At 43.2% G+C, this 27,167-nt stretch overlaps 4 protein-coding genes across 6 annotated transcripts; 2 read left to right on the plus strand and 2 right to left on the minus strand.

The window, feature by feature from the left end:
* Positions 1–3,235: 3,235 nt before the first annotated feature.
* LOC121593504 (one cut domain family member 3) lies at positions 3,236–8,840 on the minus strand. Of its 2 annotated transcripts, XM_041915877.1 has the most exons (7): positions 8,518–8,838; positions 5,186–5,360; positions 4,480–4,667; positions 4,247–4,420; positions 3,893–4,111; positions 3,522–3,641; positions 3,236–3,446 (listed from the first exon to the last, which is right to left on the minus strand). In XM_041915877.1, the coding sequence occupies exons 1-7, from the start codon at positions 8,593–8,595 to the stop codon at positions 3,351–3,353; spliced, it is 1,050 nt and encodes a 349-aa protein (XP_041771811.1). In that variant the 5' UTR covers positions 8,596–8,838; the 3' UTR covers positions 3,236–3,350. The 2 variants fall into 2 exon arrangements, with proteins under 2 accessions (XP_041771811.1, XP_041771812.1); XM_041915878.1 differs by lacking the exon at positions 3,893–4,111 and having other exon boundaries at positions 8,518–8,840.
* Positions 8,841–10,647: 1,807 nt separating this feature from the next.
* Positions 10,648–11,315, minus strand: LOC121592985 (small integral membrane protein 12-A). Its single transcript, XM_041914968.1, has 3 exons — positions 11,176–11,315; positions 10,940–11,114; positions 10,648–10,855 (listed from the first exon to the last, which is right to left on the minus strand). Exons 2-3 carry the CDS (start codon positions 11,067–11,069, stop codon positions 10,719–10,721), a joined length of 267 nt encoding a protein of 88 aa, XP_041770902.1. The 5' UTR covers positions 11,070–11,114; positions 11,176–11,315; the 3' UTR covers positions 10,648–10,718.
* Positions 11,316–13,491: 2,176 nt separating this feature from the next.
* Positions 13,492–15,840, plus strand: LOC121593564 (F-box/LRR-repeat protein 2-like). 2 transcript variants are annotated; one of them, XM_041916033.1, is made up of 2 exons: positions 13,492–13,672; positions 13,741–15,840. In XM_041916033.1, exon 2 carries the CDS (start codon positions 13,775–13,777, stop codon positions 15,506–15,508), a length of 1,734 nt encoding a protein of 577 aa, XP_041771967.1. In that variant the 5' UTR covers positions 13,492–13,672; positions 13,741–13,774; the 3' UTR covers positions 15,509–15,840. The 2 variants fall into 2 exon arrangements, with proteins under 2 accessions (XP_041771967.1, XP_041771966.1); XM_041916032.1 differs by having other exon boundaries at positions 13,744–15,840.
* A 7,525-nt stretch (positions 15,841–23,365) lies between these two features.
* On the plus strand, positions 23,366–24,759 carry LOC121594493. The gene has a single exon (XM_041917795.1). The coding sequence runs from the start codon at positions 23,440–23,442 to the stop codon at positions 24,517–24,519; it is 1,080 nt and encodes a 359-aa protein (XP_041773729.1). The 5' UTR covers positions 23,366–23,439; the 3' UTR covers positions 24,520–24,759.
* Positions 24,760–27,167: the final 2,408 nt, after the last annotated feature.

Consider the following 27,167-nt stretch of genomic DNA (forward strand, 5'->3'; position numbering starts at 1 on the left):
AAAAAAAGAATTTAAAAATAAAAAATTTATATTTCATATTTTCAAATAATACATGTGAAGAGTTTGATAAAGGGTATGAAATATTTGCAAATGAGAAATTTTTTCATAAAAATGTATATTTTCTTGGGCAAAATAATATGCTCTTGATGACGATAATTTTTGAGACATACTGTACATGGTCACGTACATGGCGCCTCCATTTCTTATGTCAAAAAGTTCGTCAAGCTTCGTGTGTGTAGCTTGTGTGTAGATGGCAACAAAACCAAGCGTCTGCGACAACTTTTATCAGCTATTGTTTAATTTGTGTGTCATCATGATTTTATAACAGGTCAGTGTATCGATATTACCATTATCTTCACATGAGCTACATAAGTTTTATATTCCGCAGCATATTTGATTTGGATAGCGTTTGGACATCATGCTTTTCGTACACGGCTGCAGCTGACCTCCATGCTGATATAATGGAAGAAACCCATGGAATGAAAGAAACTTATGTGATACAGTGACAATATGCAGTGACAAAACGATGAAATGTCGAATAAAAGTATTTGTGGTGAATTTATGCATTTATTCCATGAAATATTAACACCTTCTGTTGTAACTTAACGAAGATCTAGCAAATGCATATAGAATGAGACAGAGCAATACAGCCATCTCTGTCGATTTGTTCGTTGAGTTTGATATTTTTCGTTAAAAATACCGGCGAAATTTGAATTTTTAACGAAGCCAGGAAAGCGTTACGCAGTGTTTTAAGCCCTGAAATTACTGCTGTATGGAAAGCTAAAAGTAATACTTTTAGGCATACTTTTAACGGTTTCTTAACAGAATTGTGCTACTTGGGTTCTCATTTCCTCTGTACTGTTGTATGGTTTCGCATTGAAGTTATGCATCGCTAGAACTAGAACGGCGATACGATTGTTTAAATACTAAACTCCAATGGAAACCACCAGTACTGAAGCAAGTGAGATTTAAGTGATGGTCGTTGGTGTTGATACCCATGTATCTGACCACACGACCATTCATATAGATTTTTGCTCGGAAAGTTAGAAGGCTATATAGGTCATAATAAAATGCAACTTGTCGAAATACATTGCAAGAAAAGGATAGCAATATAATGATGAGTTGTAATACGCCATCTATTGATCAAACCAATGAAGCTGTGGAGCTTTCATTTTTTTTCTATGGATATTCAATTTTCCAGTCGTTTAAGCTTAATCTGTGGCGCTTGGGTAGCGCCATCTCTATAATGTTTCGCTTACTACACTGACACAGAGAAGAAACTGCTTAATCCCCTTTTTGTTTTTCTTCGCAAATTCTAATGCGTATTGTTTTATGTAGTTCTCACATCTTTTGCATTGATTTAGAAACTTATAAAATGATTTTCCTGGGTGTTTTGTTCAATAATTCTCACAAAATCGTGCCTCACACTTCCTGCACAATTTGTATTTAGAAAAGTTGTTTACATCGAAGCAGCAGTGAACAGAGCTTACTTTGACAGAAGTGTTCGCCTCACTGGTAAATGACAGTACTTTCGTGTGGGACACTTTTGTAACACCAGTGTCACGTCGGTTTGTCGGTGGTTATTATACATGCAGTACCAAACGCGCGAGCTATGGCCAACAACAAAAATGTGTTGCCTTCGGTCGTCGATGCCATGGCAATGTTGCGTGTTGGCTGGGAACAGCGTGAGGTGGGAAAATTTTTGGAAATCTATTTTATGCGATTTATTAGTTGAATAGTTTAAAGTTCAATACCGGCTTTCCCCGATTCCTTCAGCGTCAAGATCACTCGCAAATGAAGACTGTACATAACAAGCCACCACCGAATCAGCTAATGCAATAGCGGAACACGTATGAGCAAGTGAGACGGCGGAGCGCTGATGCTAATATGGCACACACATGAAATGTAGGACTCCGCGAGGTCAATGAGGGGGGAAGGTAGTGGAGTGTATTTATTTTTTTGTATTTTTTTTTTATTAATTTTACGCATCAGCACAATCGCACATCAGCGCGAGCTTTTTGGCGGCCATCTTGAACCCTCAAAACCCTCGCTCGAAACATCAAAAACCCTCACAACTACTTACAAAAAGCATCGCCAGCGAAGGAAATTCGCACCGATTTGGAGCGTTGGCGAGCTCGCATAAACCGGTTTTTGGCCTGCGGGCGTTGAAACGGTTGGTTCGGTTTGAAACGTTTCGTTAAATGTCCGTTACATTACCGGTTCGCATTTCGTTAACGGTTTTGGGTGGAAAATCATGGAAAATTTAGTATTTTACATTCTTCTCAGATTAAAAACCATAAAATTAGGATGTTTTTGGTTCCACAAAATACTAAAGTAATTTTATTACAAAATCAAAAGAAAATGAGTAAAAGCCAACGATCAAGAGTTTTGTTTTTAGTAGAATTGACTCTGCATCGTGATTGGTTTGCGATGGTGCAACATTTATTTTTAAAAATCTGACTGAGCACTTTATACAACTTCTGCATCTTCTCAAACACTTTACATGGAACAATCTTGTCAACTTAAATTAACAATTACAAAGTAACAAAGAAAGCAGGCTGTTTTTTCAACTTGGGCACTCCTAGGCTGTCGAATGCTTTAAGCAACGTTGAACTAATATGTAAAGTTGTGTACTAACTGAAATTTTACCTCTAATCGGTCGACCATCACTGTAACTCTATAAAAATCGATAAAAATCAATTAGAAATCAGTTTTGCATCAAGCATGGCATTTTTTCTATTGATGTGTATGTATGTAGCGCACAATGCAAAATTGCACAAATAGCGCTACCTCCATAATAAAATTATACAATATTATTCCAGATAGTAGATTATTATTATGAGCACCATTCTGTTAAAATGATACAAAAAAAAAAGATTTGCAATCTAATGTTCAATGTGTAATCTGTTTTTTTTTTTCGTTATGTTTAGAATCAAATAATGATCTGTAAAGGATCTTTATATTTCGAGCATTTGCAAATAGAGTAAATAAATAATTACAAAAGCTAGTAGGAAAATAGCCCCAAATTTACCGTAATAAAATCTTAAAAGAATCTAACAACTTCATAAATTTGCATTTAACAAACACATGATTAATAAGTAAACATCAAATATATTTGTTGAATTAATGAGAGCTTAATTTTAACTTTACCTAAACAATAAACAATTGTTCAATTGCTAACCTACAACTTTCGTGTTTTCTTTCGTATGAAATTAGCATCAACTAATATACACAATTATTTTTTGTTACAACTTTTGTAACGTGTATTTAATGTGAAGACCATTTTACTTGACACAAGTAGTCCAAAAAGTACTGAAGCTTGATCATGCACCATCCTCCGAGCGGTACATTTAATGGTGCTCTATGCGCTTTTCCACGTGCAGACTTCCACTGCCGGCTTTGTTGTTCAAAAGCTGATTGACTGCGGTCAGGGTAGAGATTGGAATCTGTAGGTATAAAATAATAATTTAAATTAGCTAATAGGAATTAAAGGACATGAGCATAAAATAAGCCCAACGTACGTTGAAGATATCGTTCCAGAAGTTTGAATTGTGGGTCGAGCTTGCAACGACGTGCGTGCTGGAGGATGCACCACTGTGTCCACCGCTATGCCCGTTGGACGAATCGATACGAGTGTGAATCTGAAACGGTTTTGGGAGGATGATAATGATTACCAAAGCTATTTGATGATCCTGTTATGGTCATAAACGGTGTGCCAATTGAATCAAATGAACATATTCACAATGATGTTGCAGTGTATGTGTGTAGTGTGCTTTCGTGGCATGAAGATGTACAAGCGTAAGCGGCGATGAATTAAAACGAAAAAGTTCTAAAATGGTGCTCTGCATTGCAGATTGCAAGCGACCGAAATCCAATCTGATGGTGGCTGTACCTCTTTATGGTATGTAGGGGTTTGGATCGGCTGATAGGACACTTCCTTCACAAACGTCTTTTGTACGATCGGTGCCGCTGGTGGTGGTGGTGGTGGTGGTGGTAGTGGTGCAGGATGAGCAAACTGTGCCCCCAAGTTGGTGAATGATTGAAAGTCGAAGAATCGAGTTAGGTCGAGCGGGGGAGGCCCTCCGGTGTGATGTGTTTCGTGTACGACGACCTAGACAATCAGGAAAGATCATGTTGCGCGGGTGTGTTTTGTTTTGTGTGGTGTTAAATTTTGAGCAATCCAATTTTGAGTTCACATTTCCTCACATTTTAGGGAGTAAAAGGGAGGGTTTTTTTTCTATATTACCTTATGCGGGTGGCTTATCACTTTCTTCTTGTAGATCGTCTTGCGGAAGGAGTGCTCCGGGGCAGGCTGCGGTGCTGGCGCTCTCAGCTCGGTGTGCACCTCCTTCACGTGATGATCGTCGATACGCTCAAAGTTTCCTTGATGGTGAGCTCCGGTTTCCTTCGAAATTACGACCTTTCAAGCAGAGCAAATGGTTCAAAAACAGTCCGATCGAGGTGTCTCTCCTTTCTTACCTCCGTTGGTGGAGCACCCTGGTTCGTTTGGCCCAGCCGGACGACCTTTTTGCTCACTCCTCCGGCGTGCGATTCGGCCCCGGCGCCTCCAGCACCGCCGGCACCATCGAGCCCACCGCCGATGGCAGCACTAGCTCCAACGCCATGTCCGGCCGTCGCTCCAGCGTACGCTCCGCCCGCGGTCCGTTCTGAGAATGGTCGTTTCTTCCGGTAAGCCATTGACCTTCTGAAGGGTTTGGATTAGTTATCTTTCCCCTTTTCCCGTGCAACCAATGCCGAACTACTTGCCGTGTGTTTAGTTGTTTGTTGTTGTGTGGTTAAATGCGTCTCGGATTAAGTACAAACAATCAAAAACACATTCAAGGTTAGGCAGCTTTATTCTAGAACGGTTAGTATTTTATTTTTACACATTTACCAGTTAGAAGAAACACACATTAAGAGCATGCAGTTAGTGATTTAACAATTCAGAACAAAGCGACAAATAAATTTAGTTTATTAAAAAAAACAACATTTCACAACTTTCGGATGCCTGTTCTACACAAACCGGTAGTTCTTTGTGTGCATCTACGTGTTCGTTTGTGTGTGTATGTGTGTCGTCAGCATGCACCGACACACAACGGGGCGCGTGTAGAAAATAGTGCGTGCGATTAGTAATAGCCCGGCGACCGTGCGAAAGCGCCCAAGAAGCCACCCAACACGCCGTTACCGTTGCCGCCGAGCAGTCCGCCGATGCCGGCACCGGCCTGCTGACCGTGGGGCGTGCCGGCCGAAGCAGACAAACCACCGTGTGCGCTGTTGCCCGTCAGCAGACCGCCCAAACCGGCCTCCGCATGGTAGCCGCCAAAGTTGACGCCAAACTTCCCATCGCGGAAGGTGAGAAACTGCAAAAACAGAGATGTGAAACCGGAACAAGCACGGGTCGGTCAGTATTTGGAGGAACAGGAGGGAGGAAAAGAGCGTTTGCAACATCCAGTTTTGATATCTTTCTCGGGTGCGATATTACACAATCACATCATTAATAAAAGGCACGAAACGAACAACGGTGCTCTGATCGCATCACATGATAATTGATCGTTCTACCTGCCGAGCGTCACCGTGTCGCACGCGTCACCACGCGGTAGTGTGTTCGATCGAGCTCTACGCTAGACGTGCATGAATTCCACGATCTTGATTCTGATAAATCGCAATCTGTGTGACGTGTCCGGGAGGGTACCAAGGGTGCAGCACAAATGCCACTGCTGGAGAGGGGGAATGATCAGTGTCGCAGTTTTTTTTTTTTGCAAAGCTTCTGCCACTTGAGGAGTTTCTCGGTCTGGCGATGGCTTCGTATGCATAAACAAACTTGTTTGAGACACTGGAAACTCCCACTCGAGAGGGAGAATCAAAAACTGGCAATTTATTAAGCAAATTACGGTGAAAAGAGAGGAAGATGAGTGCTGTTTCGTAAGTTCAAAGGTTCCAAAAACCGAATAAATTGACAATTTCATTCCTATGAAGCTATACCTTTGCAGTAATTTGAGCTGCAGTATTCTTCCTTAGATGGTCTGGAGAAAAAGGATCACACTGGTGACTGGTTTCTTAAGCAAGCAGGCATAATGGAACGTAAGCTCAACCATCGTCTCTCTCTCTCTCTCTGCGCGTAAACCTGTTTTAGCAACATTTAGCATTACTGACGGAAGTTTTATCTATCCTGCACGTCACATACATTCTCATACATATGTAGAAAACTTGTGCCATTCTCTGCCCATGCCTGAATGCGGCAACTTCCCTGGTCAATGTTTAATATTCTCTGAAAAATTCTCTCAACCGTCACGACGATTGCCAGCCAAGTATTTGTACCGCTTGTAGTTTTATTTTCTACTAGCGATGGCAGAAAAAAAAGCAGGCAGCAACCCCAGTCAGGAAGACGAGTAAATCGCAGTTGATTGCATGACCCGTTTGCTGAAACTAATCAATCAGAGATGCAGGGTGTAATAGGGGTAGAAGAAATACAAAAAAAAACAGCTCACCTATAAAATGACCTTCGAGAACGTTTATTTTTTTGTGACTCTTTAAGTGCACGGAAAATATTGGAAGTGTTACAGAAGCTAATGAAGGATTGATTCATCTAGAAGCATCGCAACACAGCGGGGAACACGTAGTAGGAGCAAAGTTCAGACCGACCGGCAGCAAGCGCTAGATCGGAATGGTTTAATTACTCAGATTACTGAGACAGTAAATAATGAAACAAAAAACAACGTAGATGAAGATCAGTTGATTCACCGAACGCGTCACTAACTAACTAAGTGTTAAGGAAAAGCCCCCAAAACACTCATTCCCTCTCACACCGCTCAAAGCCGCTGAGGGAGACGCTGCATCGAACACGACCATCGAACAGTAAGCGATGGTCAATGTCAAGTGTAATATCACCCAGCTTGTACCATGATCTATTTCCTGTCGGGCTGCAAAGGAGAGGCAACTTTTACTTTTATTTCGGACCAACTGCTAGCAACTGCAACCACGGTGCGTGATAGCGACAAACCGGCGATACCGATTTACAGCTTGCCTCAAAGGAAGGTTCGTCGCCTTTGTTTCATGCGCGCGCGCGCGCGCGCGCAAGTCTTTCGTTGTAGCGGCTGTTTGCAGCCAACCAGCAAAAGTGCTTTGGAGGCTGGAACTGTTTTTAGCATTAATATTCTCTCTCTGTCACATACACACACAAACCAGTTCACAACACAGACTCTTCCCTAAAGCTCATGCATTATTCAAATAATCGTACGGTGGTTCGCATCATCACTCCCCAAAAAAAAGCCAGATCCCGCAGAAAGTAGACCTTAAACAGTGTCACCGGTTTGTTTTAGCACAAATTTGGGATGGGGTAGTAGTAGTAGCAGATAAGTTGCTTTTTCATCCCATTTTCTTACATTGCCCCTTTCGCTTTGTTCGCGAGAGTGGATTCTGAAGCGTTGTAAGGCATAGTGAGACTTCGTGCGGTGAAACAGACACCTGTAGAAAACGGCGATTAGCCCACCTAGGCATGTAATTTAGCCTTCCATGTGGAAGTAGCAAAAAAAAAAATAATAACGAAGCGATGCCAACATCATCATCAGATTATTTTTTTTATCAGCTTTCTGCAGAAGGGCAGCGAACTGTGAAGCGATGCGTCCTTTGCGCTGATTGGATAAGAAAACTTATTTTGTCGGTGTGGGTTTTTGTTCGATGACTTTGTTTCTAATGCGCCATGGGGCAAGGTGAAGATTCGAAATTTAAAACAAAAAAAATTAATTGTGAATGATTTAACATGACATGTGCCAAAGGGCGTAAGTAATGGGCGAGCTATGACTAAGCAATTCTTGAGAAAAACAATCGTTTAAAAATGATTCCTGACAAGCCATGACGAATTGATCATGAGCATTATTTTTTGCATTAAAAAGTCTTGTAATTATTAGAAACATCTTTTTTTTGCCTCGTTTTTCACTTCAAAATTAGAGATCAAGCAGGAACATCACGATCACCAACGAACCCGAAGGTTCATCTTACTCCCGCCCCTATAATTATTGTACTAACACACCTATCATGAATCACGCGTTAACGACAGTTGAAAACATTCCTAACTACCTCTAGCAAAGCATACATATTGTATTGACAGTATGGTATTTTCCACCTCCAAACCGTGTCATCACTGCGAACAATGATATTAATTCATGGCCGCACTTTCTGATATAGGACACGATCCTAGTGAGAGAAGTGAGGGAAAAGAACCCACATTAAGGGAATACAAAAATGCTCACACTTCACCCATCCAATGGCTTTTGTATGGTAATGAAATGGATCGATCTTTGCAATTCGCTGCCATCTGCACCAAGTGGCTTCACATCGTAATGCTTCTCACGATTTTCAAACGACGACACAGTGCTTCAAGTTTTGAAAAAATACCTCACGACCAACGTCATATCAAACACTGTCCATTCTAGCAAATCGAAGCTGATCGTATCTCATGCGTGACACAGAAATAAACGAATAAAAAACAGAAAACCCCCACACACTCAAACAACTTACTTGAGGTACTGGGCTGGCCAGTGTGCACTGTACGATCACGAGGATCAGCAAAGCGATCGAGCTGGTGGTAGGCTTCATGGCTTTGTTAAAATGTTCTGATGCGAAACTTCCACTTCACACTGGTACACTTTTGTCACACAAAAAAAAACCGGGACGTCCGGACAGTGATTCGCTGCGAGCGATCCCAGCTATTCTACTCAGATCAGATGTTGCGCGCTCGAATGATCGACTCGCACTGGTGCGAAATGCTCGCGGGCTATACACTCTTAAGGGCGTTTCGTTCCGGTGACTTTGCGCCGGTCGGTTGGTCGGTCGGCCGGTAGCGGTGGAGTGGAATCGATATGAGCACGGCTGCGAGGATAATGACGTCGGAGCCTTAGTATGGCTTACCATCAGGGGCGAGAGCCATCGGCAGCAACATTAAACAAAAAGCAGTGTTTGCCACCTTCCACACGGGTCCAACAGAACAGCCCAATCCTTTGTCGCAACCTGCTCCCTTGCGTAGCTGGTTTGTTTGTGCAGGGCTGGTTTTAGGAAATGGATAGGTCGTTTGCAAAGGCACAAAAACTGGTTCAATCAAAGATGGGCCTCCCTCCCTCCGCTACCCTGGGTTGATGGGACCCAAGGGGGTTTTAGAGCCGCGAAGAGGACACCTGTTGGCGTGGCCCGTACTGTACGGGCGCGTAAATATTGAGCAGAATGATTGTCTACATTTTGGCACGCATCAAATCTCGTACCGCAGGGGAGCTTTTGAGTGGATTTGGATCGTTCGTTATTGTGTTTGTACAGCGGCTGACGTCACGTTTGGGGTGGGTTCTTAATTTGTGTTAGGGCAGTTGATCTTTCACGCAGTTTGCTTTGCTGGAGAGCAATTTCTGATGAATGGAGAATACCTACCACCCAGAGAAAGAGATGCCGTTGCGCTTATTTTTATCACTAGGACTGGGTTTATTTCTAGAACCTTTTGACGCGTTCATTATAATGGCACTGGTTATTGATAGGATTCACTCTGTCAAGTGCTTGATCATGCAAGAATTGCGTTGATGTATCCTCTTATTACTATTATAAGTATTATATTTAATTTATGTTTTCATGTGCATGTAAATAATCATTTGAGCTTTTTTAAAAATAGTTTTTCTTTTCAATCAATGAATAATTCTATTTTTCCGTTAAAAAAAAGTTTGCAATGAATACGTTTTTTTCGAAAAAAACGGATGTAAAAAACAGAGTTTTATTAAATAAAACCCTAAAAACCTAGCAAAAGAAGGATTCAACGGGTAGACTTTTTCCAGATTTTTTGTGTGCCCTGTCGAGACAGTTTTTCCTTATGAAGAATTCTCTTCCTTATGAAGGTTAATCCAGCCCATTTTATCACCATGTAGCCCATTGATGAGGTTGTCCTGCGCTGCATTCAATAATTAGTAATAGCTATAAACATATTAAAGTATCCAAGCATTGGGTGATTTCTATAGGTGATCCACCTCCAGCAATTTTCCTTGCAGTTTTTACCAACGTTACTAGTCTACTCTATTCGGAGTCAATGAATCGCGAAAAGCTGATTGTTCGTGATGTATGAATTTGCTTTAACCATATATCACAGTATGTTAAACCCCAGTAAAGCAGTTGAAAGTCTTCTTCTTTCGATCTGCAAACAAAGATTATATTTTGTTCTGTAGATTTATTGTTGATGGAAAAAGTAACTAGTTTAACGAATTTTACATGAAAGTAGTGAAAGTAAGGATGTGATAATCCTTTGCAGCAGTATTGCAAGGATATTTTTCGTAAAGTAAAAATTGTAAAATTAATTCATAAATAAAATAAAATTGGTTTTACAGCTATTTCAACTAGCAATTATGCAACAATAAATGTTAAATCTTAACTAGCCAGTTTACTTATTTAAATAAATTTAAGTTTTTTAGTATATCATGAACGAGGCCAGTGTGTCATAGCCCAATACCGTAGCACAGAAGTCAACGTGTGACCACTCTGTCATACAGCGTGTTGTATAACAGTTTCTAAAATCTTCACAGCTAATTGTGAAATTGAAGAAATTATATATTTTGGATATGATTTCTCATTCTTTCCTCTTATTTTAATACTTATTTTTTACATATACAATGCACACATACATACCCTAGGCTCAGGTTTATTGCATATTTTCCTCCTACGACTACAAACTTAATAAGCTGCTCTTTCTAATGCTACTTTCCTTTCTCCAGCGATGGCGAAAGGTTTCGCCCAAGTACATTCTCCTTGTAGACTAGCTTTTCCACATCGGTCGCCGCTTTCAGCCTCTCGTCGTCCGTAATTCGTTCTGCACGTTTCTCCTGGATGGAAGCTGAAAATGCGATTTATAAATTAAGCATTAAAATTTGCATCATACTGAAATTCATGTAGGTGTTCAGGAGCGTTTCTATCTTACGACTGTATGGAGTATATTTGTCCGAAAGGAGACTTTCGATGTTGTACCCTATCACGCCAACTAATGTGGCTATCGGGAGCGTGATGTAGGCAGCGTTGGACCGCATGAATTGCATAATCAGTGGCCACATCGTGGGCGTCTAATGCTAGCTTGATGGTTTAGAAATAATTAAGCACTGAAAAGAAGCACATAGTGTAGTTAATTAAACATTTTAGCACACTTTTGCAGCCACGAACCTGCGATGAAATAGCCTTTTTTGTTGTCTCGTTTGTTTTGATTTCAATCCGGTTTGTGGCTGACGTTTGTTTGTTGACAATCAGCTGGTGGGCCCGCAGGGCAAAAACCGATTGTCCTGAGCTCGCCAACGCTCCAAATCGGAGCGATTTTCCCTCGATGGCGATGCTTTTTGTAAGTCGTTGTGACGGTTTTTGACCTTTCGAGCGAGGTTTTTTGAGCGATCAAGATGGCCGCCAAAAATGCTCGCGCTGGTGTGCGATTGTGTTGGTGGGCAAAATTAAAAGGCCAAAAAAAAAAATAAAAAAATCCACTACTTCCTTCCCCACCCTTATTTATTCCGTGCTGGTTCTGACGAGGCCATTCGCGTGCCATGCCAATTTATGGTTTTGAAAATTATGGAAACCAACCAATAATTTGTGGGAAACCCTGTATGTGATAAAATAGATTCCGCTATGCATAAAATAGGTTTCGGAAGATTTTCCCACGTCACCCTGCTATTCTTCTTGTTCCCAGTCAATACGCAACATTGCCATGGCATCGAGGACCGAAGGCAACACCATTTTGGGTTTGGCCATAGCTCACGCGTGGATAATAACTACAGGCGGTCTCCGAGATACACAGTACCTCTTATACGCGGATTCGGAGATACGCGGTTTTCCAAAGAACTGTCATCTTTGAGCAAATTGTACTGATTTGACACATCCATTGTGAAATACCAAATAATTTCCGTATTGATGAATGTAAAATACCATTTCAAAAGGTTTAAAACTGTTCAATTCATTAGAAGCATATCAAATAATTAATTCAGTGGCTAAAACCACCCCCTACTGGCAAAATTGCACGAAAATTAGTGATATTTTGGCTGGAAATCACAAGATTCGACTTACGCGGAAATTCGAGTTACGCGGTATTTTGCTGCCGATTTCGGTCCCCATTAATCGTGTATCTCGGGGACCACCTGTACATAAAAATAAAAATAAATGTCATCAAGATCATAAAGGCCGGGCTACATTGATCGTACTCCGTACTGTAATTTTGATTTTCACTAGCGCATCTGGCGGCGGCTGGTGGAAGCTTTTTTTGGTCATCGAGGGAATGGTCGTGCCGGATCTCAAAATTAAGTAGTTTTTTCATCGTTTTTTGACGCGAAAACGGTTGAAATACTTGCACAACATGTTTATGTATCAATTACAAAGCTTTCTCAGTCCAGTTAAAGTGAAAAACATGGAAAAATAACATATTTTCTGGAACGGCTCCAAATTGTTTGGCAAAATGCTTCGGTCAGCCGCCGCCAGATGCGCTAGTGAATATAAAAATTACACCTCGGAGTACGATCAATGTAGCCCGGCCTTAACAATTTCTCAAATCTTTCCTTTTGATTGTTTCGTACAGAGTAAGAAAGAACGTTTGAAAATTTTGTGATAAGTTTTTATTTAAATTAAAGCACGATGTTCCGGTTTGCACAACGCATATTAGGGATCATCTGCCTGATGGAGGCAAGGTCAGCATGATACAATAACTGGTACATGTCAAATAGTGGCCGCGTGCCACGGGAAGAAGGTGATTGAGCGCTCTGCGCATCGATCTGCCGCATGGCACTACATGCAGGACACCACAAGGGAGCTAGAGGGCTGAAGCTAGTGGAGGAGCACCTGTCGCCGATCGGGACCAGACGAGAATGAAGGAAGGCATGCCTGTGCCGAGTGACCCGGAGAATGATTGGCATCCTGGCCATGCCAGCACGAAATGCTCAGCCGAGAGTAGTCCACCTAGAAAGACGATCATCGCATCAGAAGATCGCAAAGTTTCACGATTTTTTTTTACAATTCAGATGACAAATTAGTGCAATTTAATAATAAAAAAATAAGTTGCGATTCTCCCCAAAGTTTGAAATCACCAAAAACACAGAAATAACCGAATTTTCTATACGAATCGCATCAAATAAGTAAAAAATTGCGTAACTGAACTAAATTCATTCAAAAACTGTTATTACTCAAGCATATTTTGGCTGTAAAGCGTGATATTTGACGCATTATTCGCGTAACTCGGAGAAAGACTGTAGATCTGAAATGTAAAAGTGCATGAAGAAGCGTAAAAAGTTAAACAAAATTGTTCGCTCCACATACAAATTAGTCACCGAGTTTGTTTACATTTTTTCAAGCGTCCACATGCGCGAAAGAGATGGCACGACAATTCGAACAAAAACATACACACCACGGTAGCTCACCTCGAAACGAGCACTGTAAGCAAGTAAAGGACGGCTAGCGAAAATGAGCGAGATGCAGCGATATTCGAACGTCAAAAACCCTCGCCCATGTTGTACGGGGAAAAAACGGAAGGGGAAAAAAATTGCGATTGAAAACAACAACTTTCGTTCTCCTTTTTGCGTCTCTTTGTTTCGTATTATTCAATCGTGCTGTTTCTGTTGCAATTCCGTTTTTCCGATTTCCCGACACTTTCTCCGCACCACCATCATTGCGTTGTTCGGTCGCGAGGGTAAGTGAGAGTGTAGTCCTCGTAAGGGGAAGGAGTCCAACAAGTTCACTGTTTTCCCCACTTTTCAGCAGCAGTCGCCGTCGCCATCGTCGTCTCGGTGCGATGGATGAATCGCCTTCCGTCGAGTCGGTCCCCACTGGGGGCACTACCACCACAACCCCCAGCACCACCACCACCATCCAGTCACTGCCGACCGAGGTGTTGACGGCCATCTTTCACCACCTACGCGTGCCCGATCTGGCCTCGGTGCGCCAAACCTGCCGACACTGGTACGAGATAGTGATTAGCAACCGTACGCTGATGAGTCGGTTCGTGCTGTCCCTGCGCAACTTCCGGATAGAGGACGGTTGCGAACAGTGCCGGGTGCTGGGCGGCACGCGCAGCACGTTCGAGAAAGTGTGCCTCAAGACGTGCACGGTCGCACCCGCCCCGGTGCTGTGGCGAACGATCGGCACCCAGCTGGCGGAACTGTCGCTCAGCGACTGCACAATCACCGGCCAAACGCTGGTGGGCGTGCTGCGGTGCACGCGCGACAATCTGCGCACCCTGACGATCAAATCGATCAAGCTTGACGACCACCTCATCTACGACACACCGGTCGACTTCCGCCTGGAGCGGTTGCACACGCTCACGATACGGTCCTCGTTCGTGTACGACGCGCTGTTCCACCTGTTCAAGCGCATCTGCCCGAACCTGAAAGCAATCAAGCTCACCTTTTCCTCGTACGAGCGGTGGGGCGAAGAGCTGGTCAGCTTCGTCGCGACGCTGCGGGCCACCCTGGAGGCGATCACGCTCAGCTACACGAAGGCGACCGGCGTGATACTGCAGCAGATCGGGCGCATCGAGCAGCTGCGGCTGCGCAAGGTGTCGCTCAAATCGTGCTTCGCCATCAAGGAGAACGACATCCTGCTGCTGGCCCGGTTGCAGCCCACGATCGTGCACCTCAACCTGGAAAACCTGTTCTCCGCGAGCGAACAGTTCCTGCAAGCCCTCAGTGCCTTCCTGCCGCAGATGAAGCGCATCAAGCTGCGGGTCGCCCGCATCACCAACCTGCACCGGTCGTTTCTGGCCAACATGCCGCAGCTGAACTATCTGAAGATAACGGACGCGACGCAGCTGAAGGGCAATCTCGACCTGAGCGCGTACGAAAACCCCGCCCTCGAGAAGCTGTTCGTGTCGGCGGCAATGTTTTCGCGCAACACGCTGCCACGGTTTTTCGAGCGCTGCCCGAACATTCGCAGCCTCACGCTGTACCAGTGCACGTACGAGAACATACACGATCTGCAGCTGGCGTTTTCGCACCTGAAGGGGCTGGAGTATCTGAATCTGCAGCGGACGATCGATATCGGGGATAGCTTCTTCAACCGGGACGTGTTCGACACGATCGTGATGCCGTTCGAGCGGATACGGTTCTACCCGATCGCGAACCTGCGCAAGCTGTGCTACCTTAACCTGAGCCACTGCCGGGATCTGTCCGATCAGGCGCTGATGGCGCTGCGGTTCCCGCTGCTGAAGAAGATCGATCTGCGGGGGCTGCACGTGACGGAGGCGGGCATTGCGTCGCTCGTGCGCGACTGTCCCCATCTGGAGTACGTGCTGGTGGACGCGTGCAAGCGTATCTGTGATCAAGCCGTGCTGTACCTGTGCCGCGATCTGCACAGCCTGCGGCTGCTCAATCTCGAGAGCTGTAAAGCGATCACCGACCAGTCGGTGGAACATATCGTGCGGCACTGCCGCAGCCTGGTGTGGCTGAACGCGCTCAACTGTCCGCAGCTGAGCGAGGAGGGCAAGGCACGGTTACGGACGGTGCGGACGATACGGTCGCTGCATGTGTGAGGGCAAGAGACGCAAGAGCCTTTTCGAGGGGGCGGGTGCAGGAACAATAATCAGCAAAACCGTTTGGAGCGACAGATTTTCCAGTTCGGATCGGTTTTCCAACAGGAACACAAAACCACAACACCGCGAGTGAAGGTGTTTTTGTTTTTGGACATTGGCGTGTAAAGTACGGAAGGCAAGAGATTGAAATACGGATTAACATTAGCCGACTAGTTAAATTTGACTTTTATGACGCATATATCGTGAATAGTGCAGATAGCGGATTCTTTTTAAAATATTCTTAGATGTGCTCTAGAGGGGGCCGTTTCGTTTCGTTTTACCCCATTTACTGCGAAAAAAACGAAAAGCAATAAAGTAAACATTGGTTTTCAACTTATTTATACAAATTAAATGCATGTAGCGTGATTTAAAACCCAGTTTTTGGACATCCATTTATTGCTTTACCATTTTTTTAGAGGATCATTTTAAATAATTTAGATCCAACGTTCATTCGGCAACAAAGGGACGGACACGTTTCCTGGCCCAATATCGATTAAAGCGCACCCCAAACACTTCCGACAGGAAAGCACCGAAGCTGCAGCACCAACCCGCCCCAACCAGCACGTACAGTGGCAACAGATCGGCCAGCGTAAGCCAACCTTTGGTGAAAAAGTTCCGCTCCATCATCGCCATGTCCTTGCGATGAGCGGTCACGTACCGCCCTATAAGCCCACTCTCGTGCACGGCCAGCAGGAACAGCTCGAACGAGTTCTTGAAGGCAAAGTTCCTCCCCAGCAGATAGCTCATCGGTATTATCGTCAGCTGCTCCGGCAGAATGTACAGCTGCTTGCGGCCCAGCGTGGCATCGAAGTACTTTCCCATCCGCACGACATACTCGGCCCGCGGCAGGGTGTGGATCCGAGCGCAACAGCTTGCCGCCCGCTTGGCATACTCATCCGGGCGGATCAGTTTGGCGTGAAAGTTGGCAGCAACGGTCGGGCCAAGCGCTTCCACCAGCGGATCCATGTACTGCGGTATGAGGATGGGAATGGGGGAGCGAAAGAACTCTTCCAACGTTTGAGGATCGGACCGGAAGCGGCAGTAGAGGAGAAACTCGGTAATCTTCGCGAGGTACGCTTCGATCAGCAGGAAAGACACCAGCTCCACCCCTACTGTGGCCAGGCTGCCGAACGAACCAAAAGACCAGCGACATGTGAGCGTTTTCTTGAGATTGAATCGATTACAGCGACGTTTGAAGAAGGAAAACAGTTTCATCATTTGTCGGACCAGCAGGTAGGCAAGTACGATCGTCCACACTTCGATCGTGAAGGGTTGCAGCATTATGTTGGTCAGGTTTAGCTGGTCCGACTTTGGAACTACAAGTACCAATGCTTCCCACTCGTAGGCGGCCGCTACATCGACGTTGACGTACGAGCGGGACACATGTGCCCGGGGCATGTGAATGTCGATCGTGCCGTTTTCGAGCCGCTGACGGATCAGATCCATCCGGTGGAGAGCATTCTGTCGATTGATGGCCATATTGATGAGTTGGACCTCGAACCGGAAGCGATCACGGGCAAGTGTAAGTATGTAAGCGTCCACCCCTTCCCAGACAGAGGACAGTAGGAAGGCGTAAGGGTAGTTGTCGGAGAGCAGGGCGTTCAGTTTGTGGCCTTCTAACGTTCGGAGGAATGGTGGAAATAGTTGCTCGATTGAAGTGTGATTCAGATCGTGCGATTGAAAGTGGTTCGCGATCGTGTCGTATTTTAATACGGTAGGCTCAGTTCCGTGGGTGTTGGTGTGAATGATGCAATAGTTCAGAAGTCCTCGTTTAAGTAGCATTCCTGTAAGCGGTTTGAGGGTGTGATGACTAGGCGGGGAATCTATTATTACTGCAAGGAAAACCTTTTCAACATCTCGTGCGTGTGATAGAATGGCGCTTAGTACGTTGAGTGTTAGAAACTGTAATGAGTAGCAGAAGATTATTAAAACAAAGGATATATAAAAAAAGATCTAACATGGTAAAGAAGTAGCTGGTATTGCTAAACCTATCCGAATTCTGAAATTGATCACACATCTTTCCCATGAGTAATAGTTATACGGCACCTACTTTACCGCAGGACTAACGAAAGTTGGCAATAATCCGGAGTTAACACCGATCGAATTCAGAAAATTTTGGAACCGACTCCGGAAGGTAGGAGCCGTTCGGAGTCGTCCGGAGTCGGAGTCATCGGGTGTCGGAGTCGTCTGGAATCGGTTTCGGAGTCGCTGGAGTTGGAGTCCTCGTTAAGCTATTCTTAGAAACAAAGGCCTGTTTGCAAAGTGCCCAAGTAAAGCAAAAGTTGAAAACACTAAGCGAAATGAAATGACGGCCAGACCGTCTCACCGACTCCGAGCAACTCCGGATGATTCTGGCGACTCAGGATGACTCCGACTTCGACGGACTCTGGACGACTCTAACTTCGAATCCGAACGACTTCGAACGACTCCAGCCGACTCCAGCTTTCTCCGACTCTGAGTTAAATTAGTGGTTTCGGTTTTGCAGGAGTGGGAGTCGGACTAACAATAACCGGAGTCGGATCGGAGTAGTGGGTTCATCACTACTCAGGACCCAGCGGCGGATCAACACGAATGTAGGACTATCTGAAGTGTCGAGCAACTTCTCGTGTAAGGAAATCCGAACCAGAATTACAAATTTACTTATGGATTCCTTTTCTCGGGGGCCCCTTAAATGCTGGGGATCTCACGCGACCGATTAGTTTGCGTACTGCTGAATCCGCCCCTGTCAGGTGACCTATATAGGAGCATTCAAATTGATATGTTATACATCCCAACCCAGAAACGGACACTGAACTCATTCAGATCATTGAATAGATCTTGTTTCTGGAACTGATCCTTACCCCATATTCGCCTTGGAACTGATGCTAACTAAACTCCGATTCTCGGGTAGATTCATTTGCATTAACCAGTCCAAGGAAGTGGCTAGAGAGAGTTGCTAATTTTGAAATCACTCTTTGAAGATTCGCCATAAACCCTTTAACAAATCCAATGCGATTAAACTCACTATATGTAACGCCAAGTTACACAAAAAATTGAGTCATAAAAAACGCCAATAAAAAAAGCTCCATGCTGAGTTCAATCCATCCAATCTCTCAACTTCCCAAAATACTCTTACTCAGAGTAGAATCAGGTAATTAACACATATCGATTAAAATCATTTGTAAGTTAAGTAATTTATTTCATAATTATGTCACAATAAATGCTTTAACTCTCTCTCTCTCTCTCTCTCTCTCTCTCTCTCTCTCTCTCTCTCTCTCTCTATCTCTCTCTCTCTCCTTACTATCAACTCATTAGTAGAAGTTGATGATCAGGAGCGATCGCTTACTATGAATTTTGGCAAATAAATTTAGTGAGTTTGAGCTACAATAAGAACATGAATATATTGTATGGTCCAAGATGCCAACATTACTACAATATGATCATGAAATGAGTGAAAGCTTGATCCTTCGTCACTACCAATGCCAATACACTTTTACTCTAAATAATCCAATGGAAGCATTTTATCAACACTTACCTTAGAAATTTTCACGATAACAAATGCGTTTTCCAGCTTCCAACGGATTGTGTAAGGCTCCTGCAGGCTTATCATCGGTACATACGCGTTCCACTCACCAAACGCTTCATCGGGAATGCCTATAGCATACACCTGTTCTACACTATGATATCGTGAGCTGTATGCTTCTTTGGCCAGTCTTCCCACTGTTGCATACAGCGAGGAATGTTTGTTTGAAAGCCTTTGAAGCAGTCCTGCAAGCAGAACAGAGAATAGAACCGTCGTGTTCATTGTGGTGCACCGTACTGAACTGAAGTCGTTCATCGTTGGAGCACGGAAGTGGAAGTAGAATTTTAATAACTGAAAGTAACAAACAATTAAGCTGATTGATAATACAAACTAAAATCAATGTTATGATTGCGAAGCGTTTGTCAATACATCAAACATCAATCTGAGTGTAATTAAACTAAAACCATACTCTACGCTAAATGTAGCCTTTTTGTGTTTCATTTACACCTCGAAGCATTTCAGCACTTGTGTGTGTGGTATAAAAATTCACATTCACTTTGATTCCCTTCTCTGATTCCCCAGCAGGGGTGGTAAAGTATGAAAAGGAAGCGTTTCGAGGGCACACTCGAAAGAATCAAGAAAGTGTAGTACACCATTACACGTCTCGTTCGCCTTTCCAGCACCGTTGGACACACTCGGTTTGGAAATGGCAACGTGCTGCTGGTGAAAAGTCTGGTCTGTGTCTCTGTGTGTGTACATGGGCGCACATCGTGTAAAGGTGTCAAAAAGTGCCGCCGGATGTCGGATGGAATCGATGGTAAGTGGCCAATTCGGCACGAACTTTGGCCATATAGATAAAACTTTGTCTGCACAGCGCCAGCCCGGGGTGTATGTGTGTGTGTGTGCATACGCTGCCATTCCACCCCCCTGCCAAGGTGAGAAGTTGTGAAACTGTGAATCGATCCTACCCTTCCATCCCGGGTGTCTCCTGTTCGAGCTCGAGTGCGCGCTTCTTGACACGTTTGATGGACAGGGAAAATGATCGAAAAAGTTATAAAGTTGGGTATTTCTTTCTTCGGATGAGAAATGTTTAAAATCGAAACAAAAAACGAGGCACTAAGGTTATTTACATTTGAAGGTATTTAGTTTGAACAGTTTTGCACGTGTTAGAGCATACCGACTCTGAATGAATGGAGAAACAAACCGTAAACTATCATTTTCATCGTGTGTTTCATTTTAATCCAATTCATAACACAATTTTGTCATCGACACGCCAGCCGCTCTGGATCCACTTGTGTCGCTTATGAGTGAAATGATTTAAAGTAACTAACCGAAAACTGGTAGTTTCTCTCTTTTTAAGCCGCACACTATCCACACACACACACACAACTCAGACGGGAAATATAGCTATACAAACTCATATACAGAGACAAAAAAGTGTTCAACTCCGGTGTGCCCAGAGTTTCGCACGAAACTCATAATAAACTTTACCATCTTTTTTTTTTGTATTCCGTTTCTTCTCTCTTCTATTTTGCATTTGCGTTTTTGGACACGCTGTCGCGCCATTCTTCGAAAAGTGCTTCCGGTGGCATTTTTTATGCAAATATTTATCATACTTTTTGTTTGGTTTTGCTTTTGCGTTGCTGCTTCTTTTTCTGCACTACCTTTCTACCTTGTCTCCGTTGTGCTTTGGTTTTGCTGTTGCATTTGCTGAGCCACCTCATTGTTGGATAGTCTGCCTATGGCTTGCGGAATAGGGAAACCTGATTTGCTAGAGGCTGTGGTTTATAGTCGCTTTATCTACACGCTTCGTTTGGTTTGATGGTGGGGTAGATAGCATGCTGGTTTGTTGTTTTCGTTGCTGGGCCTTTTTTTCCCACCCTATCGATGCACCTCACTGTAGGTAGAAAGGGGCTTTCCAGTTTCCCTTGTCTTAGCTACGAATAAAAACTGCAAAATATTACGATTTTTAGTTAACAATCTTTTTTTATTTATTTATTATTTCTTAACTCATTCTTTAAAGGAGAGTTAAGGGTAATCTTTATCGAACGGTTAGAAAGTGACATTAAATATTTAAATACTATATTTTTTAAATACTTTACAGTCGTTACCACTACATTTTGACTCTAACTCACCTATTTTTGTCTCAAAAGCACCAATTTTTGACAGCGTGTCACGATGTTTGCCTCGAAAGCATCAATTTTCGACAGTGCGCATCAATTTTTTGCCTCGAAAGCTTCAATTTTTGACTGTGAGTCAATCGCTTTTTTTTACAAAATTTTACATAATTTCTGAACCTGTGTTTTCTAAAATGATTGAAATTAAGTTAAGCTGTAAATAGTGTTATTGATAGAATTTAAAATAAAACAATTGTTTTGCCAATTTTAGAAGTTTCAAAAAACTCTAAAAACAATCAATTTACACAGATTTTGTAATTTTTATGAGATGTAAGATCTTCTTCTTCTTCTTCTTCTTTTGGCTCAACAACCGTTGCCGGTCAAGGCCTGTCTGTACCACACTACTTGTGGGTTTGGCTTTCAGTGACTTATTGATCCCCCCATAGCAGGATAGTCAGTCCTACGTATGGCGGCACGGTCTATTTGGGGCTTGAACCAATGACGGACATGTTGTTAAGTCGTACCAGTTGACGACTGTACTACGAGACCGGCGGAGATGTAAGATCACAAATGTTAAAAATTGCTTAAATACCTTGTAAAATTGCCATGATTCCTATAGGAGTCAAAAATTGATGACTTACAGACAAAAATAGGTGCGTTAGAGTCAAAAATTGATGCGCACTGTCAAAAATTGATGCCTTAGAGGCAAAAATTGATACGCACCGTCAAAAATTGATCCCTTGAGGCCAAAATCAGGTGGCAATGACTGTATTTTGCGATGGAGGCGCATGGTAGCTGGTAAAAGTATGAACACTTTTTCTCAATTCAGAGGTGTAATATAAATTTTATTGTATGATACAATGGACTATGTGACAATGTCATTTGTTAATGTATCTATATTAGTTAAGCAATAATTATTAACCACATTGAAAAATATACTAAAAGACCATAGATTTATATTAAAACAACAGCGGCAATATGTGAGCGTAAAGGAATTATTATTGAATTGATACTGTGTGACGCCAGAAAGGTTCGCATTTACTATTCGAAGAACAAAGTGTTTAGGCGCGTAATAATAAATAAAACGTGTTTAATAAAACGTTTATTGCGCTTTCAATAATATTATCCCATGAGTCTGCAGACAAAATTTGACCCCTCTATCCGTCGAACTTTAACCATGGTGGCCAAAATAGTGAAGCAGCTTCGTTTAGAAGCGTGCGCAATCAAAGAACCGTCTAAAATGGACTCCGTGCGCTAGGTTGTAGACGCCGTATAAGCTTGTCCTGGCACCTACAACTTCTTGGCACTATTATGCACCAATCATACCATCTAACGCAAGCCCGGTTCCGAATGGCCGACGACCCTGAACGACTTGAGGTTTCTAAGGTAGCGGAAAATGAAGATCGAGGGAAATGTCGCTACTTCGCTGTGTTCACTTGGCCGGGAGGTCGATGCAACCGGTCAAATAGTGAAACAGTATCTGTAAAGCATAAACAAACATATCAGGAAGCAGAAATCGCCCACCAGCGACAAGCAATGACGCCAAAACTCAATGCGACTATTTGAGATGATTTTCGGCGGAAAATTGGAATGACGACATAATACCCTAGTCCCCTTACTGTCTGGCCATGCTGGCCCCAGCTGTTTTCCATGAAAATTTTTTGAACCAAAATTGTTGAACTGTACTTCTACAATTTCAACGCGGGCCTTCTACTGGCGTGCCTTCCGCTTTGGCCCTGAAATATAAACATTTGCTCAAATGCAGTTTGCATGGTCGTAGATTTATTTTTGCAAACAAGTTTAAAAAATACCTTCCAAAGAATGTTAAAAGACGTTAAAACAGCAATCGATATGGCATGGCTTATGCTATGCAAAGGCTATTTTTGTGGGGAAAACTGTTATATTTTATTTTATTCAGTAAAAATGATTGATTAGTCTCTATTTGGACCTACTCGTTCATTTATTTATTTATTTATTTATTTATTTAAAAGCACAACGGGCATGTTTTTATGTGTTTTGATATGAGTTGAGTTAATGACTACGCCATGTGGACGTAAACGGTCGATAGTAAATAGTTTAAAATAAAAAAATGTAAAAGGGAAAGTGCATTAACGATTCAATATGTAATATCTATGATAACACCAAACCAGAAGATGCAGTCATGCTTAAAGAAAGCCATGCTTTTTTACGAATAAATAGTCATCATAGTTGGCTATGCTGTAGCCCTCTTCGCAACGACAAAAACAAACAAAATACAGCCACTGACGACGAAGATGAGCCGCACCACCCGGCACCGCATAGGCCCGTCGAGGTACGAATTCAACGACCCAGCCGCAGCTGACGACCGGGACGAACGATGTCGCCTGCTGGAAGAGTTCGAGCGAAGCCAGAAAGCGGCCACGCAACGGTATCCCCTCGAACGCACCATGGACCGCACACTGTCTCCGGCGCTGCGTGAAAGGACGAAGCGTTGCATAAAGGCGGTTCCGCCCCGTTTTCAGCCACCCTCGTCCATTGCCACCCGCCCAACCGACGGCGATAGCAGCCGCCCGTCCCACGAACTCGGCTCGCTAATTCCAGCGCAAAAAGCGACCACGGTCCAGGTGACGATAGACCCGCGCACCAAACCGCGACCCCTTCCGCCGAGGGTGGAAAATTGGATGGAAAACTTTCTCCGGAAGCCGGCGCGTGGCCGCGTCCGGTGGCGGTCGAAGCTGCACGAACAGGAACCACGCTGCTCGGACCGGCCGCCGGCCGACCGGGTCGAACAGCTGATCGACGTGGGAGCGCAAGACTTTGTCGACTGGCTGAACACGCTCGGCGCGGACCGGTCCAGCCTGACGACGGACGTGGTGAAGCGACTGTTCTCGATCGAGTCGGCCGACGAAACGTCCCGGGCGCTCAGCATCGCACCGAAGGAGATACGGGCCGTGCCGGGCCAGGTGGCGACGGAGTGGAACGTGCCGCAGCTGGCACTGGAGAACCGTATTGCAGGGCTGATGGAGCAGGACCGGGCACTGGCAAGGGGTGGCATTAGAAGGACAGCTTTCGGGCGTGGATTGCCGCAGGAGCTGCGGAGCGGTTGGAAGCAGGACGATGCACAGGTCGGGTGCGATGTGGAGCGACCAGACGTTCCGGACGATTTGAGGAGTTTGAAGCGACTGTTCCGTGACATCTGGCACCTGCGCTCGGTCAAGTATTTGGTGGACTATTTGGTCGAGCGACCGGCACTGCCCCGGCCACGGTTTTTGGTGGAGAAGGGTCTGTTTGAGCGGCAGGCGGTTGACGCGCCGGTACCATTCTATCGGAAAGTTCTGTCCCAGAAAGCCATCGCGGAGAGCATCAAAAGATAGCGTGAAGTGGTGATGTTGTTGCTTTAGGAGAGCTAAATTGCGAAGTGTTTAAATTGTACCCAGTTTGGGGATGGCTAACAAGGGAAGCAAATGGTTGAAAAGGCAAATGGCTTCTTCAAAGAAAATCGCGGAAAAAGCGTTAGCGATTTTCTTCGAAGAAGCTATTTTTGAAGTCTATCGACAATCAAATTGTTTAATGTCGATCAGAAGGAATTAAATTTGAATTAAATTTGAATGAAACAAGTCCTATTTCCACTTCATTTTCCCTTTTCCTATGCTCTATGTTACTACATAATTTCCTGTATAAATTGATACGCCAAGGTATTGTTATTACAGGCGCTCGACTTTCCCCAGGAAATGACAGAATGAATCGATTGTTGCGATAGTTTGGCGGGAAAACGGTGAAAAAGGTTAAGTAGTTTTGTGCGGCAGAGTGAATAGCAGATGAACTGCATAAATATTAGATGAAAAGTATACATTGCGGGGGTTTGAATTGTAAGGTAGAATCCATTGCGAATGAAGTTTTATGCTTATTTAATAACTGGGCGCTAAGGGTAAGTACCACTTTGTGGTCTTCGACTGCAGCAAGCGAGCTCACGGTCTTGTGCCTTCTTCTGTCAATCCGTTGTCGCATTGGCAATATTTTCACCTCGTTCCGAGTCTACCACGTCTACTCCTCTGTTCTTGTGGATGACTTAAAAGGAGTTTATGGGCTGAGTCTTTCTAAGTTTTTGCATTGATTTATTTATGAAGATACGCACAACTTTCGTGGTTTTTATAGACCATTGGTAGCGTTCTTTTTTTTTATTGAGTGATTTCATATAAATTCAGCTATCTTTCATCATTTTGAGCCTCAACATGTGTTACAGCAATACTATTCTTTTAGATACTGATGTTTAGACCATATCATTCTATGCAATTTTGTGTCCTTGCACTTGTCCTTCTTATGTATTCTTGTTCCATATGCAATTCCTTTGATTATTGATTCAATGATAAGGCTCGCACGGTCTCGTGTCCGCCTTGAGTATTGGTTGGTTCATGTTCTCAATAGTTATTTATTTATTCATATATAATTGTCCTGTGTATTTATGCTACGACAACTTATTCAACTAACTTATTGTTAAGCTTCAGACTACTCCCTATATCAACGACTATTATCACCGAAATTGAATAGTAATAGGAGGGTCGACTTATACGAATCAGTAGAAAGATTAAAATCAAAATTATCAATGCAGTTGTTAAATTGTCTTACCATTGATAATAAAGGATCGTTAGATCATAAAGTGTGTACGTCTAGGTACGGTGTAGAGTAAATTACGCGATTGAAGTGTTGTAGCAGATGCATAAATGTTAAGCTTTTCCAATAGAGAAGGTGCATCCAATTCATTATTTATCAATTTGCTAACAAACACACTTTTGACTTACTTTTTGACGATTTTGAAGCGTTTGAAGACCTAATAACTAACCACGGTCCCTATTGCTTGGCTTAACACTAACTCCTCTCAAAGGTATAAAATTCATATCTAGTCTAGAAAATCTATGTTGTACAGCTTCTAACTTCTTCACCCAACTAGCACTATGCGGAAACCAAATAATATAACAATACTCAATATTTGAACGAACCAAGAGGAGGAACGAACATAGAGTGATTTTTAGGCAAAAGAGATTTGATGATTTTAGGCAAATTTGACGCTAAATAAACCCTAATAATTTATAAGCCTTACTAGCAATATTGTCAATGTGCAAGTGGAACGTTAAGCTTTGGTCCAAAGTTAGTCCTAAATCACACTCATGCTGTCGACGAAGTAACGTCGCCAGCGAATATTCAATTGGGTGCTTTATTCTGTGAAACGTTATTGTAAAGCATTTGTCTATTGCGAGTTCGAGATCATTATCTAAGCACCAAGACTTAAAAGAGTCTATGAACTGTTGTAATAGTTAAAGTTAAATTAGTTGTAATAGTGGCAAAAAAGCAAAAATAGTTTAAAATCGTCAGCATACATTAAACAAGTATTGGATGAAACACAAGTGGTCAAATCGTTGATAAACAGCAAAAACAACAACGGGCCTAAGTTACTACATTGGCGTACTCCAGATAAACTAACGAATTCTTCAGACACAACATTATCAATTTTGACTCCGTATCGACGATTTGATAAGTAAGATTAATCAATGAAACAGTATCATAAGATAAACCTATGTGCAGACGTTTCTTCTCAAGGAGTTTGTGATTCACACTATCAAAGGCTGCTTTCAGATCGGAATATTGTTGAATTGGTTGTATTGATTCAAGTGTATTCTATTCTAGATCTCTAGAATGCCCATTCTAGATTTGATCATTTAATTATCATGGAATAAACTCAGGCCAGCAGGTTCTGGGCTTGTAGAGCATAATGCGAAGAATAATACTCATTTAAAGCCCTAAGGAAGATGACAGATACCTTAGAACTGGTGGAAGTTAGTTAAAAAAAGTCTAAATGGTTAGAATTATTGCAAAATTGGTTGATAGTTAATGCCTGACTTCTACCTATATCGGAACTAATTCCAATGAAATGTTCTCTTTCGCTTTAATTATTAGCCACTTATCTGGATGTAAGACAATTTGCTATACTGTGTAGGACAATTTCTTGAATGTGATGGATACACTA

This window comes from Anopheles merus, chromosome 2L, assembly GCF_017562075.2.
Source record: "Anopheles merus strain MAF chromosome 2L, AmerM5.1, whole genome shotgun sequence".
Classification (NCBI taxonomy): domain Eukaryota; kingdom Metazoa; phylum Arthropoda; class Insecta; order Diptera; family Culicidae; genus Anopheles; species Anopheles merus.

Excerpts from the sequence above, each read along its gene's own strand:
- LOC121593504 (XM_041915877.1), bottom strand. The coding sequence starts at position 8,595 with ATGAAGCCTACCACCAGCTCGATCGCTTTGCTGATCCTCGTGATCGTA. Across the intron at positions 4,668-5,185 it reads CGGACTGCTCGGCGGCAACG|AACGGACCGCGGGCGGAGCG; the intron begins GTAACGGCGTGT and ends GACCATTCTCAG. Across the intron at positions 3,447-3,521 it reads TCTGGAACGATATCTTCAAC|ATTCCAATCTCTACCCTGAC; the intron begins GTACGTTGGGCT and ends TTATACCTACAG.
- LOC121592985 (XM_041914968.1), bottom strand. The coding sequence starts at position 11,069 with ATGTGGCCACTGATTATGCAATTCATGCGGTCCAACGCTGCCTACATC. Across the intron at positions 10,856-10,939 it reads CAAATATACTCCATACAGTC|CTTCCATCCAGGAGAAACGT; the intron begins GTAAGATAGAAA and ends TCGCATTTTCAG.
- LOC121593564 (XM_041916033.1), top strand. The coding sequence starts at position 13,775 with ATGGATGAATCGCCTTCCGTCGAGTCGGTCCCCACTGGGGGCACTACC.
- LOC121594493 (XM_041917795.1), top strand. The coding sequence starts at position 23,440 with ATGAGCCGCACCACCCGGCACCGCATAGGCCCGTCGAGGTACGAATTC.